The sequence below is a fragment of the Scatophagus argus genome, chromosome 14, assembly GCF_020382885.2.
Source record: "Scatophagus argus isolate fScaArg1 chromosome 14, fScaArg1.pri, whole genome shotgun sequence".
NCBI lineage: Eukaryota > Metazoa > Chordata > Actinopteri > Scatophagidae > Scatophagus > Scatophagus argus.
Genome location: NC_058506.1, coordinates 18,466,507 through 18,481,514, shown reverse-complemented (window position 1 = coordinate 18,481,514; position 15,008 = coordinate 18,466,507). Strand labels below are relative to the sequence as shown.

Sequence of the window (15,008 nt, the reverse complement as noted above, 5' to 3'; positions counted from 1 at the left end):
CTGTGATTCGAGGTAGCAAACCCGTCATGGTTTGTCCCAACTAAGGTTCCGTAGTGGGGACCGGCATTATTTACGACACCACGCGGGCCGTACGGCCGTTAGTGTAGTTAACTACGACAGTGCAGGTAACATGTGAGAAGTTTGGTTCGCTTAATCGGACTTAATTACAGAATCAGTAAACTTTAAACAGTCCGAAGCGTTATGCACGAAAGGTCGCTCCCCGCCTCTCCCAACTGGTACTGCTCCCGCTGCAGTGACGCCAACAGCAGCGGTTTACTGGGCGTCGGAGCCAAGAACATCATCTATTTGATTGAGGTGTCTGCATCCTCCTGCAGGGTCGTAGGTGAGTCTGCTGTCACGGCTGGATGTTACACACGTACAGGTCGCACTCTGTTACTTTTATTTCAGCATCTTTAAGCTAAAAGTTCTGTTACACGCAAGCAAGAGGCGCGTTTTTGTCCAAATCCAGGTGATAAAATCATCTCAGGTGTGGTGATTACACTTTTTGGACCCGTGTAAGAAAAAGAAAATAGATCTGAAAAAAAGTGATGCTGACACTTAAGCTACGCTGGACCATATTTTGACATAATTCTCATACTTTAGGAAATGTCTGTGCTTTGGTTGATTCAGGCCTCACATTTATCACGACTCAGTCACGCAGAGACATCCATTTTGGTACGTTAGGTTCTCTGTCTCTGCTTTATGATAAGGGGCTGATGTTCAGCTGTGTCTGTTTTTCAGGTGAGCTTGTGGGCCATAAAGACCTGGTCTCGGGGTTTTCATTCTGTCAGCACGCAGGGCAGAGTCACATCTGCGTCAGCTCCTCCAGTGATGGGACTGTTCGCTTCTGGGACTCAGACAGCAGGCTTCTTATTAGGGAACACGCCGCTCATCAGGTGAGTGTCGAGTGTCCTGTTTTGTTGTGTCACTGCAACAGAAACGGTGCATTTTCATGTCATGTCGGCGCCCCCTGCAGGCTGCGGTCAGCTCTGCACCAGCAACAGAGTAAGAAAGAGGCGACGTTCTCAGCTCGGAAGCTGAAGGAATCTTTTTCTTCTTGTCAGATTTTAAGAAGTGATGATGCAGATGAATGAGCGTGTCAGCTTCACTGTCACACATTTTGGGCTCGTATTTCTGCTTTGTCACGATGAAAACAGGCTGCTCGTCCAGCCTGTGGAGACGGCGTTAACCATCAGTTTTCACTCTGCAGGGGGACAAACAGCACACATTTCTATAGTTTACTTCCAAGCCACTCCTCTGTAGCAATTCACTGACTCACCAGAGGGCATCTTTAAAAGGGTTGTCAAGGTTAGAGACTGAATAGCTTATTTACTTTTCACTATCTGGCTTCGAATTATACCTTCAAGGTATAATTTTTCTGTGGTTGATCTGAGAAATAAAAAACTCGGTCTTTGAGAAGAGAGTCGGGCCCCAAACGCGTCTGACTTTCTATTCATAAATTAAGCCAAAAGTGTAAGTAAAGTGCATGAATGAAGCATTAAACAGATGTGCTATAAATTCTTTCGGTGATGCCTAGAGTGCTTTTTCTGTTTTGTTTTTGTCTTTCTAATCTATCATGTCCACTTTCAGTAAGCGTTTGGCCACTCTTGATAACAGTGTTGCCTGGAAACAGCTTTTTAACCATCACAAGAACCTAAAATTTTCCACTGGAACCTGACTAGTGAACTACATTTGAGTTGACATACAGTGTCAACAGGATGTCTCTTATTTTTCCCCGCACACACAGACCCCCGTCGCAGCGGTGCACTGGTCTCCGGTGGATAACAACCTGGTGGTGTCGGGGGACGAGAAGGGCGTAGTGGTCTGTCATTGGCACCACACAGGGGACACCGTGAGCTTCTTCCCCGAGCCCAGGACCATCTTCTGCCTCACCTGCTCCCCTCACGTCTGGAGCACTGTGGCTGTGGGGTAAGAAGAGCATGCAGAGTTTAGTTCATTGTGCTGATTTTAACGTTTGCTCTTATGCTTAAATGTGCACTGAATCCACTTACTTAGAAATAAATCCAGCTGCTTCCCTCGAGCCCCCAAATTATATATAAAAATAATAGTAGTATAGTATAAAAAACAGAATCTATAATTCCAAATTCTTCCAATCTGACGATGACCTCTTTCAGTGGTGAAAGTAAACCGCATCAGTGATTGTGACAGTGCTGTCCTCCTGTCTAAGGTACAAAGATGGGATGATCGTGCTGATTGATGTGAGTAAGAAAGGCGAGGTGATGCACCGTCTCCGTGGACACGACGATGAGATCCACTCTCTGGCGTGGTCGCCCATGGCCACCGAGGACGCCCTCTACAGCAGACCCGAGGAACCTGAAGGTAGCAGCGTGAAGTCGCTTTATAAAAAACAGCTGGTCAACATTTCTCAGTGCAGTAGCAGCTGTTTTACTTTTTCAATGCAGCAGAGGTACACTTTGACAGGAAAATTGTTTAATAAGCTAATGTGGTGATGGAGTATGTGTATGTGGACTTTTATCATCCTACAGCCGCCAGTGGAGTGTGTGCAGCAGCTGAGGGGGGCTGCTATCTTGCGTCTGGGAGCAAAGACCAGACAGTGAGGATCTGGAGCTCAGCGAAGGGAAAAGGTCAGAGATTCAACCAGTGTTTAATCAGCATCAGTGTCTGAGCTACAAAAAGTCTGATTTTATGTTCATTTGTTATTTCTTCCTGATGTTCGTGCTAATATGATAAAGGCTTTACAAAGTATCTGTAGGTCATTAAGAGGCCCCCGAACATATCAGCTGTGTATTGAATTGTCCATTTTTATAAAAAAAAAATACTCTAGTTACATTCCTGTATCTTTACGAGGAAAAGGTCAGCGTCTGAGGAAAAAAGGTGCACAACATAGTAATTCTGAATGTCATTTACACTCAAATTTGAATTCCATTACATTTTGAAGAATCAACATTGCTAAAAATCAACATTGAAAAGCATCTTAAATATACAGAGAGCAGAAATCACCCTGCTGGTGTTCCGGTGTCATCCTCTGCTCGTGTGTCCTCTCACCTCCTGCAGGTGTGATGACTCTGAAGCTGCCGTACGTAAAGAGAAGAGGCTCTGCAGTCGACCCCGGGGTCAAAGAGAGACTGTGGCTCCACGTCCACTGGCCGAGGGGACGGCCGACGCAGCTTGTGTCCAGCTGCTTCAGGTACGCGCATGTCCCATCAGTTAGAGCATCAGGGGTCAGGAGCCGGTCAATAATGTTCAGCACAACTGCTGAGTTTGACACATAGATTTGGCCAGTTGTTTTGCACTTACAATCCTTTAATCAATCAGTTTAGATCTTGTTTCAATAGAGGCCACTTATAGTCATTTTTGGTACACTGTGGAAACATTCAGGACCATGTGGGAAACTAAAACACGAAACTCAGAGATGCTGTGTGTGTGTGTGTGTGTCCAGTGGTGAGATGGTGCTGTGGGACCTGACCAGGATGGGGAAGCAGAGGTGGACTCTGTTCGGGACATCCTCAGAGGGTCAGAACCACAGCAGGATCGTCTTTAACATGAGTTCAGTCCGCCTGCGGGACGACAGAGAGCTGCTCATCAGCACCTCCATGGACAGAGAGGTGTGTGTCACTGCTCAGACCCACACTGCGTCCTAACATTTCTGCAATGCACAAAACATGGACGGAGTTGCTGAATTTGATAAGAAAAATGGAATTAATATGAAGTGCAGAATATCACAAAAATCATGCCTTCCCCAACCGTTCTAAGGTTTTTTTTTTTTTTACAAGGCCTAAGCTGAATGAACAGAAAACAAGACTGTGCTGTTATGGTCAGGTGTCATTTACAAGTATGTTGACTAATCTAAGACTTAAGACTAATCTAAATCAAAAGTTGGTTGATGCTTCATGGGGTTTGGGAAAAAAAAAAATAAATCTTTGGTCTGTTGTGAACACAACATATTTGAAATATTGAACATGAGATGCTTTTCACTGGAGGATTAATGGATTTTTAAATAAGTGCGATCTGACTTTTTATTTTCCAGATTAAATGCTGGGACATGGCGTCTCTGGACTGCTGCTGGACTCTGCCCACCCTGGGCGGTTTCGTCTACACCCTGGCCTTCTCCCCTGTGGGTACGGGGTGTCTGGCGCTGGGCGTTGGTGACAACATGATCCGCGTGTGGAATACGCTGACCACCCAGAACCAATATGACACCCGGTCCTTCTGGCAGGGCATCAAGTCCAAGGTCACAGCGGTGAGATGTTTGCTTTGATTTTAAACTCCATCTAAGTTTTTCATCGTAAAATATTAACTTTTACTTTGCAGTGGAGTTCACTTCTACAGGATGTGTCAAAGCTTTTAGTCAAATTGTTTGTGGCCCTTAACACATTCAAAATTTACACAATAGTTGACAAACTTTTCTGTATGCTCGAGTCTGGAGTTTTCCTGAAATGTATTAGGAGACCGTGACATTTTTCTAAGTGTCTGCTTTTTATTGAAATCTTCCACTGAGCTGCTGATACGACCACACACTCCTCGCAGACCTATAATTCAAGAGGCACATTTGTGAACTTGCGATGATTCATCTCTAAGTTATCATTTCAAACATCCTTTAATTTTTCACTGGAATCTTCAGAGCTCCATCCTGTCTGAGTTTAGAGACAAGGCTGAATGATATCAGAGTAATGTCAACCCAGTCTCCTTCCTGTGGAGACCATTATTATCCTGAAGTGCCCTCCGTTGTCAGCAGCCGTTTCTCATTTGTTAAATGTCGAAAAGCAGCACTTAAGAAAAGATGAAGAAACTTTTTCATTTACTGCAGCTGGCGTGGCATCCGAATAAAGAAGGAGCCTTGTCGTTTGGAACAGATGATGGAAAAGTTGGTATCTACGAGGTCTTCTCAAACAAGTAAGATTCATGTCCAACTGGAATTTTTTTTGTCTTTTTTTTTGCAGTGTACACATCTGTTCAGCAAATTACATGTGCTTCACTCAAGTTTGAGAGAAATAAATTTGAATCTGTTGTTGTTTCATAACATCCCCTATCTGCCATTTGTCTGTCCGTCTTTCTTCAAAAAGAGACGACTGATGTGATTTCAGTTAGACAGTTTGGAGACTTTTCTGAAAGTCACAAAGTTAAACCTTTGCCTTTTTTGCTGTGGATTTGTCTCATGATCCTCAAGCCTCCAGGGTCCCATTTCCCTGCAGCCATCTCCATCAGCTATTCCTGACTGGGCATTTGTTCTGCTTCATCTCCTCCCAGGCCTCCTCAGATATCGAGCTCCTATCACCGAAAAACAGTGTACACGTTGGCCTGGGGACCCCCGGTCCCCCCGATGTCATTTGGTAAGTTCCTAATGAACTCTTAGCAGCAGCAGCTCTTTGCTCTGAACGCTCTGACCCAGCAAAAACCTCAGCAGTGGGACACTAAAAACTGCTAGTCAGCCAAAAAGCACAAACGTCTCTGCACGCCCTTTAGTAATCGACTCCCTAATTGAATGAGCTGAAATAACACTTACTGCTCACCTCCCCCTACATCAGCAGCTCAAGGGGAAATCAAGACGCAGGAAGTTAATTTCACCAGCTGTCGTCAGAGGAAATTTTGATGAGCGCATCAGTCACTGGGCTATGAAGCCACGAACGTAATTGTTGCCAACAATCTGCTGATGGTTCCTGAACCAACAGAGACACTAACTGGTTTACTTTAGCCTTTACACAGGTTCAGCCCCGCTCATGTTCTGCAGTCTCATTGGTGCAGACTGTCAAGATGATTTACAGTAGCTGAGCAGTGTCAGCTGTCGCGCTATACATACTGAGTGCACACAAATGCAGGTACACCAACCATTTTTAGACCAGCTTCTCTTACAGTAAAAAGAGCTGAAACACAGGAATGCAGGTCACACCTATGATCCTTTATAAATACACCTCTTAAATCCACTTCAGCAATTAATTGCCCATAATAAATATAAAGCATCACAGTCTGCTTTGTCTCGTGTAGATTAATTTCAGGTTACAACTGCTCACTGTAACATGTACCTGACAGAGACTGACAGTCAGTAGACAATCTGCCATCTATATTTTTGTGTTTGTTTTTATGTGCTGTTCAGGTGCAGCTGAAGGAAAGCCGTTCTACAGCCTGTACAGCTGCGCCGGCGAAGGCGTCATCCTGCAGCACGATCCGTCGAAGCTGAGCGGGGAGGCGTCTGACATCGACAAGCTAATCAGGGACACCAACAACATCAAGGTGAGAGGAATGACGATGATGAAATTCTCTGGGCGACCTGTGTCGTGTTCATGCTTTTTCTGTTTGGGTTTGTGCCATGACCCTCTCATGAATCACACGGTTAGCTAGCTTCTTGTCCGTGCGTAGACAACACGACGACATGCGGTAAAAACATTCATTATACATGCAGAGAAATGAACTGCCGTCAGTGTTCGACAAACTTGCAAATAGTTTTTAGAAACTCTTTTAATGAACTAACCACCAGTGACCAAATGTCAGCCACAGCAACACCTGACAAGCAGTCCTCCAGGTGGAGAACAAGCCCAGGGAAGCTCACACAAGTCTTGAGGTCCTTGGTTTGAGTTTGTTTTGTGTTGGCTGCAGAATATAAATGGAGGTGATTTGAATAGGTCATGAAGGTGAGCTCTGCTTCCCCACAGCACAAGCTGTCTCCACACACCGATCTCAGCTGGAAGCCAGATGGGAAAGTGGTCGCCATCGGCAACGAGGACGGGTGAGTGAACGGCCAGGCCTGACCCGTCTCATAATAGACCATCATCCTGTGGAGTCCTGCGAGGGACCAACTGTCCACCTACAGTGTGTTGTCTTCAGGCTGCAGTATAACAGCTTTGGTCGTGTGTGTGCTCGCCTAACTGGGTTACAATCTGAGTTTATGATTGTCAGATTATGTGATGAATCTTCAGGGTGTTTGTGTTGAGATGAGTCAGTGTGGCACACAGACGCAACTGAGAGCAATTTGGCAGATGCAATACCAGTAGTCTGCCAAGTTCAAACTTTAAAGTTCTGTTTGAGTTTCTTTGTGTCATTTGACTGACTTTTATAAACAATAAAATATTAAGTGTTACAGTCTGTTTTTTATCATAAGATACAAATTTAAAATGGCTGCATGTATGTGACTACTCATGTGTAGTCACAAATAGAATAGAATAATCACCCGAACCTGCCTGTGAGCTGCTCTCAGGTCATCGTTTTGCTTTCTGTAAACAATAAATCAAACAAAAAAAAAGCCTATCCTTGAGCTTTCTCATTTTGAGATTTTTTGCAGTCTCCACAGAATTTATTTTTGTTTCTGACTCTGCCTCTGAAATGAAAAATACTTGGTTTACTTAGTCTGAATTCTTGTATCCTCTGTTTCTCATATGACCTCATGCTCTGTGCTGCAGGTGTATTGATGTGTATCAGGCCCCCAGTCTGAAGCTGCTGTGCAGCATCCAGCAGCACCACAAGATCATCAACACGTTACGGTGGCATCACGACCACAGCTCGCCAGCAGAGCTGCACTGCCTCCTGGCCTCGGGCTCCAGCAATGCCATCGTCTACGTACACGACCTCCGCTCCATCATTGGTGGGAGGCTTCGAATACGTTTGCATTGTTGTCTGAACTTGGGTGTTACAGCAAAAAAAAGTCAGATTACAAGAATGATTCCATTGTTGTGTAGTGTAAAACATTTAAGCAGCCTGAGCACACAAAATGGAATTTCTTTTTGAATTAAAATCCTGTACACAATGTTGGTACAGAGGAGATCACTGAACACATACCAACACATTTATAATCATGTCAAAACTCGACACTAAAAAAAATCTAGATGGATAAATAGCACTACAGGTGAGAGGAGAAGTACTGTATGTGTCTTCTGTTTTGGTGTGAACTGTCCCTTTAAGGGATGTCAGTCACTTTGGGAGGAACATCACATCTGATATGTAAGGTTGTGACAGCTGCGTAGGTGTTGATGTGAGTGTTTGTCTTTGCACAGAGAATCCTCCGGAGAGCCCCGTGGTGCTGACCGAGCCTCATCGCAGGCTGTGTGGTCACACGGCTAAAATCACCAGCATGGCCTGGAGTCCGCACCACGACGCCCGGCTCGTCACCGTCTCATATGATGGCACAGCCCAGGTCAGAACCCCCAATTTTGAGGGGTTTCCTTCTCATCTAATCTGTGGGCTTTTATTTCCTTTATATACCTTGTTTGTAATCTTTCTTCCTTTTTGACTCAAGTAAATATAATTTGGGATTATGGAAGTTATTGCATGTCTTCTGTTCAGGTGTGGGATGTGCTGCAGGAGGAGGCTGTCTGTAACTACCGGGGTCACGTTGGTTATCTGCTGTCCGTGGACTGGTCGCCTGTTGACCCCGATGTGATCTGGACTGGAGGGAAGGACTTCACCTTGCAGGAGTGGAAAGTCTCCAAACAAGAGTTCACAAAGCCACCTACAGGTGAACATCATTAGTTACAACCAGAACCACGTGCTCCAACGACAGACCATAACGTTCGCATTCTCATCCTCCCAGGGAAAAAGATGGCCGAACTGAAGGAGAGGAAGAAGGCCAGTTCTAAGCAGAAGAAGAAGAACAAGAAGGCGTCGGGCACGGGAGGAGCCGCATCGCTGGAGACAAACGGAGAGCCGGTTACAGAAGGGCAGAAGGCGGCCACAGGACAGGAGCTGTCAGGTGAAGACGAGGAAGACGAAGTCAGCTCAACGAACAGTCCTGTACCACCAGGTAGCACAGTAGTTAACGGCAGCTGTTACAGATGGGGAAGAGTGTAGGGACGAGCGTAGAACCAACTTTCTTCTGAAATTCTGTTTCAGCCACTTCAGAGACACAAAGAAAATCCTCAGCTGCTGTAAAGAGCAAAGACAGACCAGGTACAGACTTCAACGTCAGCTCAGTTTAATTTTTTAATTGGGTGTATGTGCGTTTCTGTATGTAACTTTGTGGGTTTGTCTGTGTGTGTGTGTGTGTGTGTGTGTCTCCAGACTTTCTGAAGAAGAAGAAGCCTCGCTCCATGCTGCCAGTCAGCACCTCCATGGACCATCGGCCCAAAGAAGATCTGCTGCAAGACTGCATCAATCTGGCCTCCGTCACACAAGGCAAAGGTGAGGCCGAGTCTGCCCTGGAGAAGTTTGGTTCTCGCAGTTAGCTCCACTGGATAAAAGAGACGGAAACAAAATGGCAGCTCTGAAATCCGATCACAAGCAGTGACTCACCTGGAGCTGTCCACTTGTGATTGGATCACACAGGACAGATTAACACCAGATGTGAGCAGCCTCTGAGTCATGTGGGGCTAAGGTTGATCACCACTAGCTGGACACGTTTCACGTGTCTGCATTATGTTTAAGTAAAATGTTGACTGTCTGTGTGTGCTTTGCAGCGCCCCCTGCAGGCTGCGTCCCAGGCCAGGGAGAGCACATCCATCTGGGCCTCTTCTCTGACAGACAGGCTTTGTACCGCATGTTTGAGACAGAAGGTATGCTGTCTTTTCTCAGCCTGGAAAAATGCTTGTCTTTGTATGTTCAAGAACTCATAAAAGGTGTTTGTTTCCTTCAAGGAGTTATTTTCTGTGGCTGACTTTGCCCATTTATAGTTTCACTTTCGATGCCCTGATGCACAGAAACACTCGCTTCACCTGTTCCTGATATAAACCACAGCACCAAATCAGCTCTCTGTATACTTCAAGTCCTTAACAGATGTCATGTCGGTGAAATCATCGGCACTGCTGTCTCTTGTTCCCCAGAGGAGGCTCATGTGGAGGCGGGACACTACGACGCCGTCGTGTACCTGCGGCTGTGGAGCGGAGACCTGGAGGGGGCGCTGCAGCTCGCCACAGACAAAGGAGAGCTCAGCGAGCACCTGCTCTCCATCGCTCCAATGGGTACTCGTGTTACGTTAGTTTAATACTGATATTTAAATATATTATGCACATTTCTGAATACAGCAGGCAGTTCTCTTCCTCAGATGTTGACATGAAGGTGGTTCCACAAAGACAGACTTTAGTCTTGTTAGTATGGAAGCCCAGTCCTACTGGGACATCAGTGACAAGTTAGGACAGACACTCAGAAAGTCACAGACATAAGCTAAACTGAGAAATGAAGATACTAAATGAAAATTTTTAGCCCATGGTACAAAAATATTCCATTCATCTATTTCGTGAGCCAGGTGTGTATCAATGAGATCAGTCATTATCGAAAATTGCTACCTTACTCATAACAATATAACAGTAACTCAGGTGTTCTGAACTTATTGTGTATTTGTGTAGTTTTATGTTGTTTGCCTGACGACAATATTTAGTTTAATGTTTTTCAAGTCAAACACGACAGTATGACGACATGTTGCTCAACTCCACTGACTCTGCTGTAAATCAGCCGGATTCCCGTCTACGCTGACTCAGTATGACTCTATTATGGTTTACTTACTTACTGCATGCATCATGATAAGGTGCCACTGCCTTATTCATATTCTGTTGATGAAAGGCTCCCGGGTACTGCGGTTACACTCGTGTGTTTCCTCCTTCAGCTGGGTTCCAGGTGTGGAGCCGGACAGTGGAGGCCTTCGTCAAGCAGCTGTGTCTGCAGGAGCAGTACCTGAAGGCGGCGTCCCACCTGCTGTCAATCAACAAGCTGTACGAGGCCGTCGACCTGCTGCGCTCTCACAAGTTCTACAGGTTCACTTCCATCCTTCAGTTTAGTCTGCATGCTGCAAAACTTTCACACGTCTCCTGAAGTTTTCCTGAAGCGACTCCAGCTGATGTGTGTTCACATGTTCACAGAACAGATGTGTGTGTGTGTGTGTGTTTTATGTCAGGGAAGCCATAGCTCTGGTCAAAGCCAGGCTGCCAGCAGACGAGCCCGTCCTGAAGGAGCTGTACACCTGCTGGGCCGCTGTGTTGGAGAAGGATGGACATTTCTCTGCAGCTGCGAAGTGGTGAGAAAAAGGAGCATTTGGGTCATTTCATACTGACTCACCTCGGACCTCCCAGTCCCATGACAAGTCATCTGTAAAATCCTAGGCAAAATCCTGTAGCTCTACTCCAAATGCTTTTTATAGTTAAGTCATTTTCAGGTTTTTTTAATATCTGCAAAGATTATTAACATTCTCATAAAAATGTTTCAGTGAAATTACAATAATCCTTGGGAAAATATACTGCGAAAATATGTTAACAAAATGAGTTTTTCACATCCTAAGCTATATTTAATAAGACCTGTGGCACTGACTCTTTTATGCAGGCCCAAATAACTTTGTCTTGGGAAACTTTCTGTATCATCCCTCATCAAAATCAAAGTTTCAATGATTGTTTGAGACTGATTAAAATCATTAGTCAGTGGCACACAAATTCTGAAATTTAACTCAAAGTTCATAACTAAAGAAATATTTAAAGCAGAACTGTTGGATTTTACAAGGACCCATGAATTTTACATGGAAATGATGAACTGGAAAAAACGTTCTGAATTCTGGGTGATTTGACATGGAAATTCTCTTGATATCCTTCCTGTTTGTCCTCCAGTTACCTTGCTGCGGGAGCCAGTTTCGACGCTGCTAAAGTCATCGCCAGGAAGAATGACGTGTCATCGCTGAGGGTGGCGGCCAGCCTGGCGAGAATCTCCGGAGAAGTGGCTCTGGCTCAGTCGCTGGCGCTGAGGTGCGCCAAAGATCAGGCTGCTGCTCTGGACTGGGTCGGAGCCCAGGAGGTCCTGAGCTCACAGGAGAGCCTGATGGTCAGGAAACACGAACACACGCTTTAAAAATGTTCACTTCATCATCCTACAAAACAGGTTTATTAAAGCCTGATATCAATATCTGGGTTCCATATCATCAGAATACACAATGTGGAGTTGGTCCAAAGCCTGAAACCATCTGAATTTCAAGCCTTTAAAATTTTAAGAGCGTCATGTATCGCTTTGGGAAGTTTTGTATACTGAAGATCCCAAACTTTACTGCCTGCACCAGCACAAAGAAGCCAGTTTTCTTCAGGCAGGTTTGGTCATTGTTTTGAAAAAGATTTGTGCCGTTTGTGAATCGCAGAACAGTGAAATCATCACTTAAGTAAAGAAGAGCTTCAACCCTCTGCAGGTCCACAGGCTGCATCTCTGTGTCGCCGAGCTGCTGGCTGCGATGCTGGCAGACGCTCAGGTCGCGTCCCAGTCATGCGTCTCCAGTCACTCGTGGGCGTCGGCTGGCGGGCATCATATCAGCATCCAGGACCGCGTGAGGGAAGTATGGGAGCGGCAGTTTGGCGTTTCACAGGAGTCAACGGGACTCCGCAGCGTCGGCACTCTCCTACACGAGCTGAAGTCTGTGGAGACTCCAACACCCACCGCCAGCGTTCCCCTCGGACAGGTGCAGAGTCCTCTTACTGCTTGTGTGCTGGTTGAAAAAGGGCAGAGAGAAGTGTCTCACTCCATTTCCTGTCTTCTTGTCTGTGTTGTTGGTGTCTCACCCATCCTCAGGTCCAGCTGTATGCATCCGTCCATCTGACCCGTGCTGTGTTGAGCTGGTTGTCGGATGATGACGACCAGCTGATAAAGGAGCTCTGGAAGGCGGTGGCCTCGTTCAGAGATGCCGAACACGTCGGTGTCTCTGCAGAGCTCTGCAGGCTGCTGTTCCCCGACGGTATGTCTCTGTCTGTCAGACAAACTGCTGAAGGGGTGCAACACAACGTTTCCATCACATAATTATTAAAGGCACTTTGTGATAATGGTTCAGAACATCCGCATGTGTAAAACGTTGGAGGGCAAATTCTATTGTTCTTTTAGCTGATATGGTGACACCTTGTGGTGACTTCCATCCCAGAATTTCAATAGCAGCCAATCCAGCAATCCAGTCCAAAGTTTTCAGCCAAGAATTTTAAAATGTATATTAAATATTTAAAAAAAAAAAAAAAAAATCAACCCCAAATTTTATATGAAACAAGATAATTTGAAGTCCCACTGGGATCGGGGAACATGTGATGGGACCCTTTCACTATTTTCTGCCAGTTTTAAACACTATAAACACTAAACAATCATTTGATCAATCAACCGTTGAAAACACGATGGAAATCATCTTTAGTTGCAGCTGTAGGTATTCGTTTTATATCCAATCTGTAACTGTCACACACCGTTCAGATTTTCTTCTTTCCTTCATCAGGTGATGTCAGCGTTTGTTCACAGAAACATCCCAAGACTCTTCATCACACAGAAGAAGAAGCCAAAGCCGCTGCCAGCAGTCTGCAGGCTTTTGTCCATTACCAGCACCTGTACGAACGCTGGTGGAGCAGCTCCAACCAGATCCAGAATGGGTTTCCCCCGGCAGCAGATGAGTCCTATCCTGCTGAAGGGATGAAGAACGGAGTGGTAAACGGAGGAGTATCGGAGTCCGACCAGAGGAGCAGGCTGAGGGGCAGGTCTGATAAACTGGACTTTGACGCGTCACTGCTTCTGTCCGAGCATCACGCAGCCTATCAGGCCGTTCGGAGGTCCGTGAGGGAGATCCAGGAGCGGCTGGAGCAGCTGATGCTGCAGCACAGCAGGGCGCAGAGAGGGCCGCCTGTCCCCGAGGAGACAGAAGTCGACGTGCCCCAGCAGCCGTCCGCCGACAGAGAGTCCTCAGACGGCCAGGGGTCAGCTGAGGCTGGGCAACGGTGAGAGGCCTGATACTGGAGGGATGGGGAACCCGTGGAATCCGGTGGCACGGGGCTAAAACACGGGGGACCGACAATCTCCGACATACTCGGTTCCGCAGAAATAAAGAAAATCGAGTCGATTGCACAGATGCAGCGAGTCTGTTACCTGTACGGACGGAAACCGAACCCGAGCTCACAGTCCGCCTGTCTGTGGCTCAGGTCTGTTCTGAGTGCAGGCGGCCTGGAGCCCACACACACAGTTAATTGGCATAATGAAAAGATGGCCATGTTAATTCTGTTAAGTGTTTTTTATTGCTTGTTTCTTTTTTGTTGTTGTCCTAAAAGAACTGACAAGGGTACTGACAGTAGTACACATATCAGAATAGTACTTTCACTGAGGAGTGACAGACAGACAGACTACTGTATGTGGTTCTTTCCAGCTCATAATGTTTGGGTTTGAGGTGGTTTCTTTAGTTTCCAGAGTCTCGTCCTGAACACTTTGATGAACGTCTGAGTTTTCTGTCCCTCAGGCCTGAGGACCAGGAGACTCTGCTGTCTTTGTCTTCCAAGATGGCAGAATACCAGAAACAGCTGGCCGACCTCCCGGACACAATCAAGGTACGAGCAGCTTCCGACAACACACACACACACACACACACACACACTCCCGTCTTCAGCCTGGAAATGTCAGCTTGCTCTGTTTCTATTAATCGCCAAATCTGCATCCAGGTGTCATCTAATCGCCAGCTCTAATGGACCTTTGTCCGTGTTTCCTCTAAGGTGTATCCTCACCCGGACGTTGTCGAGTGCTGCCTGGTTCTCCTGCACCTCAGCAGGACTTCACCGTGGGTCTCCGAGTCCCTCCAACAAGAGGCCAAGGATCTGCTCCGCAAACACGGGACCCATCCCTCCGTCCTCAGAGCCTCCCGGCGGTTCCTCACCTGAGCCTCAGAAGTACTTCCACTGAACACATTTGTTTTGTTGAATTTAAAAAAAAAAAGAACATAACTTTAACGATGTGCAAACATCCCGAGGCTGTTAGAGCCTTCATCCAGAAAAGCTGAGGAGATTTAGGTTTGTACTTTAAAGAAATTCAGATAACAGTTGCGTGATGTGCCTCTCGTTGTCGGACAGTTTGTAGGCTACATGATGATAAATATTGACCACAGTGTGGGCTTTTGACCAACAGTACATAATGTATTATCAGCAAACCTTGTCTGAACCGTGACAGATTTTATACTGTATAAGGAGCTAATAAAAATATCAAGCGAAGTGTATGAGCAGTGAACTGACACCTGTAAAAAAGCACCTGTTAATCACTCCTTCTTCGTTGCTCTAAAAATAAGTCGGCGCAACCCTCTGTATAGGTTGAGGTAACATAACGTTAGCTAGAGTTAGCAAAGTGCCAGCACACAATAA

General features: G+C 46.0%; 1 protein-coding gene across 1 annotated transcript; it reads left to right on the top strand.

Moving 5' to 3' along the window:
• Positions 1-55: 55 nt before the first annotated feature.
• Positions 56-14,866, top strand: gemin5 (gem (nuclear organelle) associated protein 5). Its single transcript, XM_046410412.1, has 28 exons — positions 56-343; positions 742-896; positions 1,748-1,929; positions 2,189-2,340; positions 2,508-2,606; positions 3,037-3,169; positions 3,422-3,587; positions 4,010-4,222; positions 4,790-4,875; positions 5,230-5,312; positions 6,074-6,210; positions 6,630-6,703; positions 7,374-7,555; positions 7,965-8,104; positions 8,254-8,425; positions 8,501-8,710; positions 8,800-8,856; positions 8,968-9,087; positions 9,363-9,458; positions 9,726-9,863; positions 10,505-10,652; positions 10,793-10,912; positions 11,493-11,703; positions 12,059-12,325; positions 12,436-12,598; positions 13,115-13,607; positions 14,120-14,207; positions 14,370-14,866. The coding sequence occupies exons 1-28, from the start codon at positions 202-204 to the stop codon at positions 14,532-14,534; spliced, it is 4,392 nt and encodes a 1,463-aa protein (XP_046266368.1). The 5' UTR covers positions 56-201; the 3' UTR covers positions 14,535-14,866.
• The last annotated feature ends 142 nt before the right edge of the window (positions 14,867-15,008 follow it).

Excerpts from the sequence above, each read along its gene's own strand:
- gemin5 (XM_046410412.1), top strand. The coding sequence starts at position 202 with ATGCACGAAAGGTCGCTCCCCGCCTCTCCCAACTGGTACTGCTCCCGC. Across the intron at positions 5,313-6,073 it reads GGTCCCCCCGATGTCATTTG|GTGCAGCTGAAGGAAAGCCG; the intron begins GTAAGTTCCTAA and ends TGTGCTGTTCAG. Across the intron at positions 12,599-13,114 it reads CAGGCTGCTGTTCCCCGACG|GTGATGTCAGCGTTTGTTCA; the intron begins GTATGTCTCTGT and ends TTCCTTCATCAG.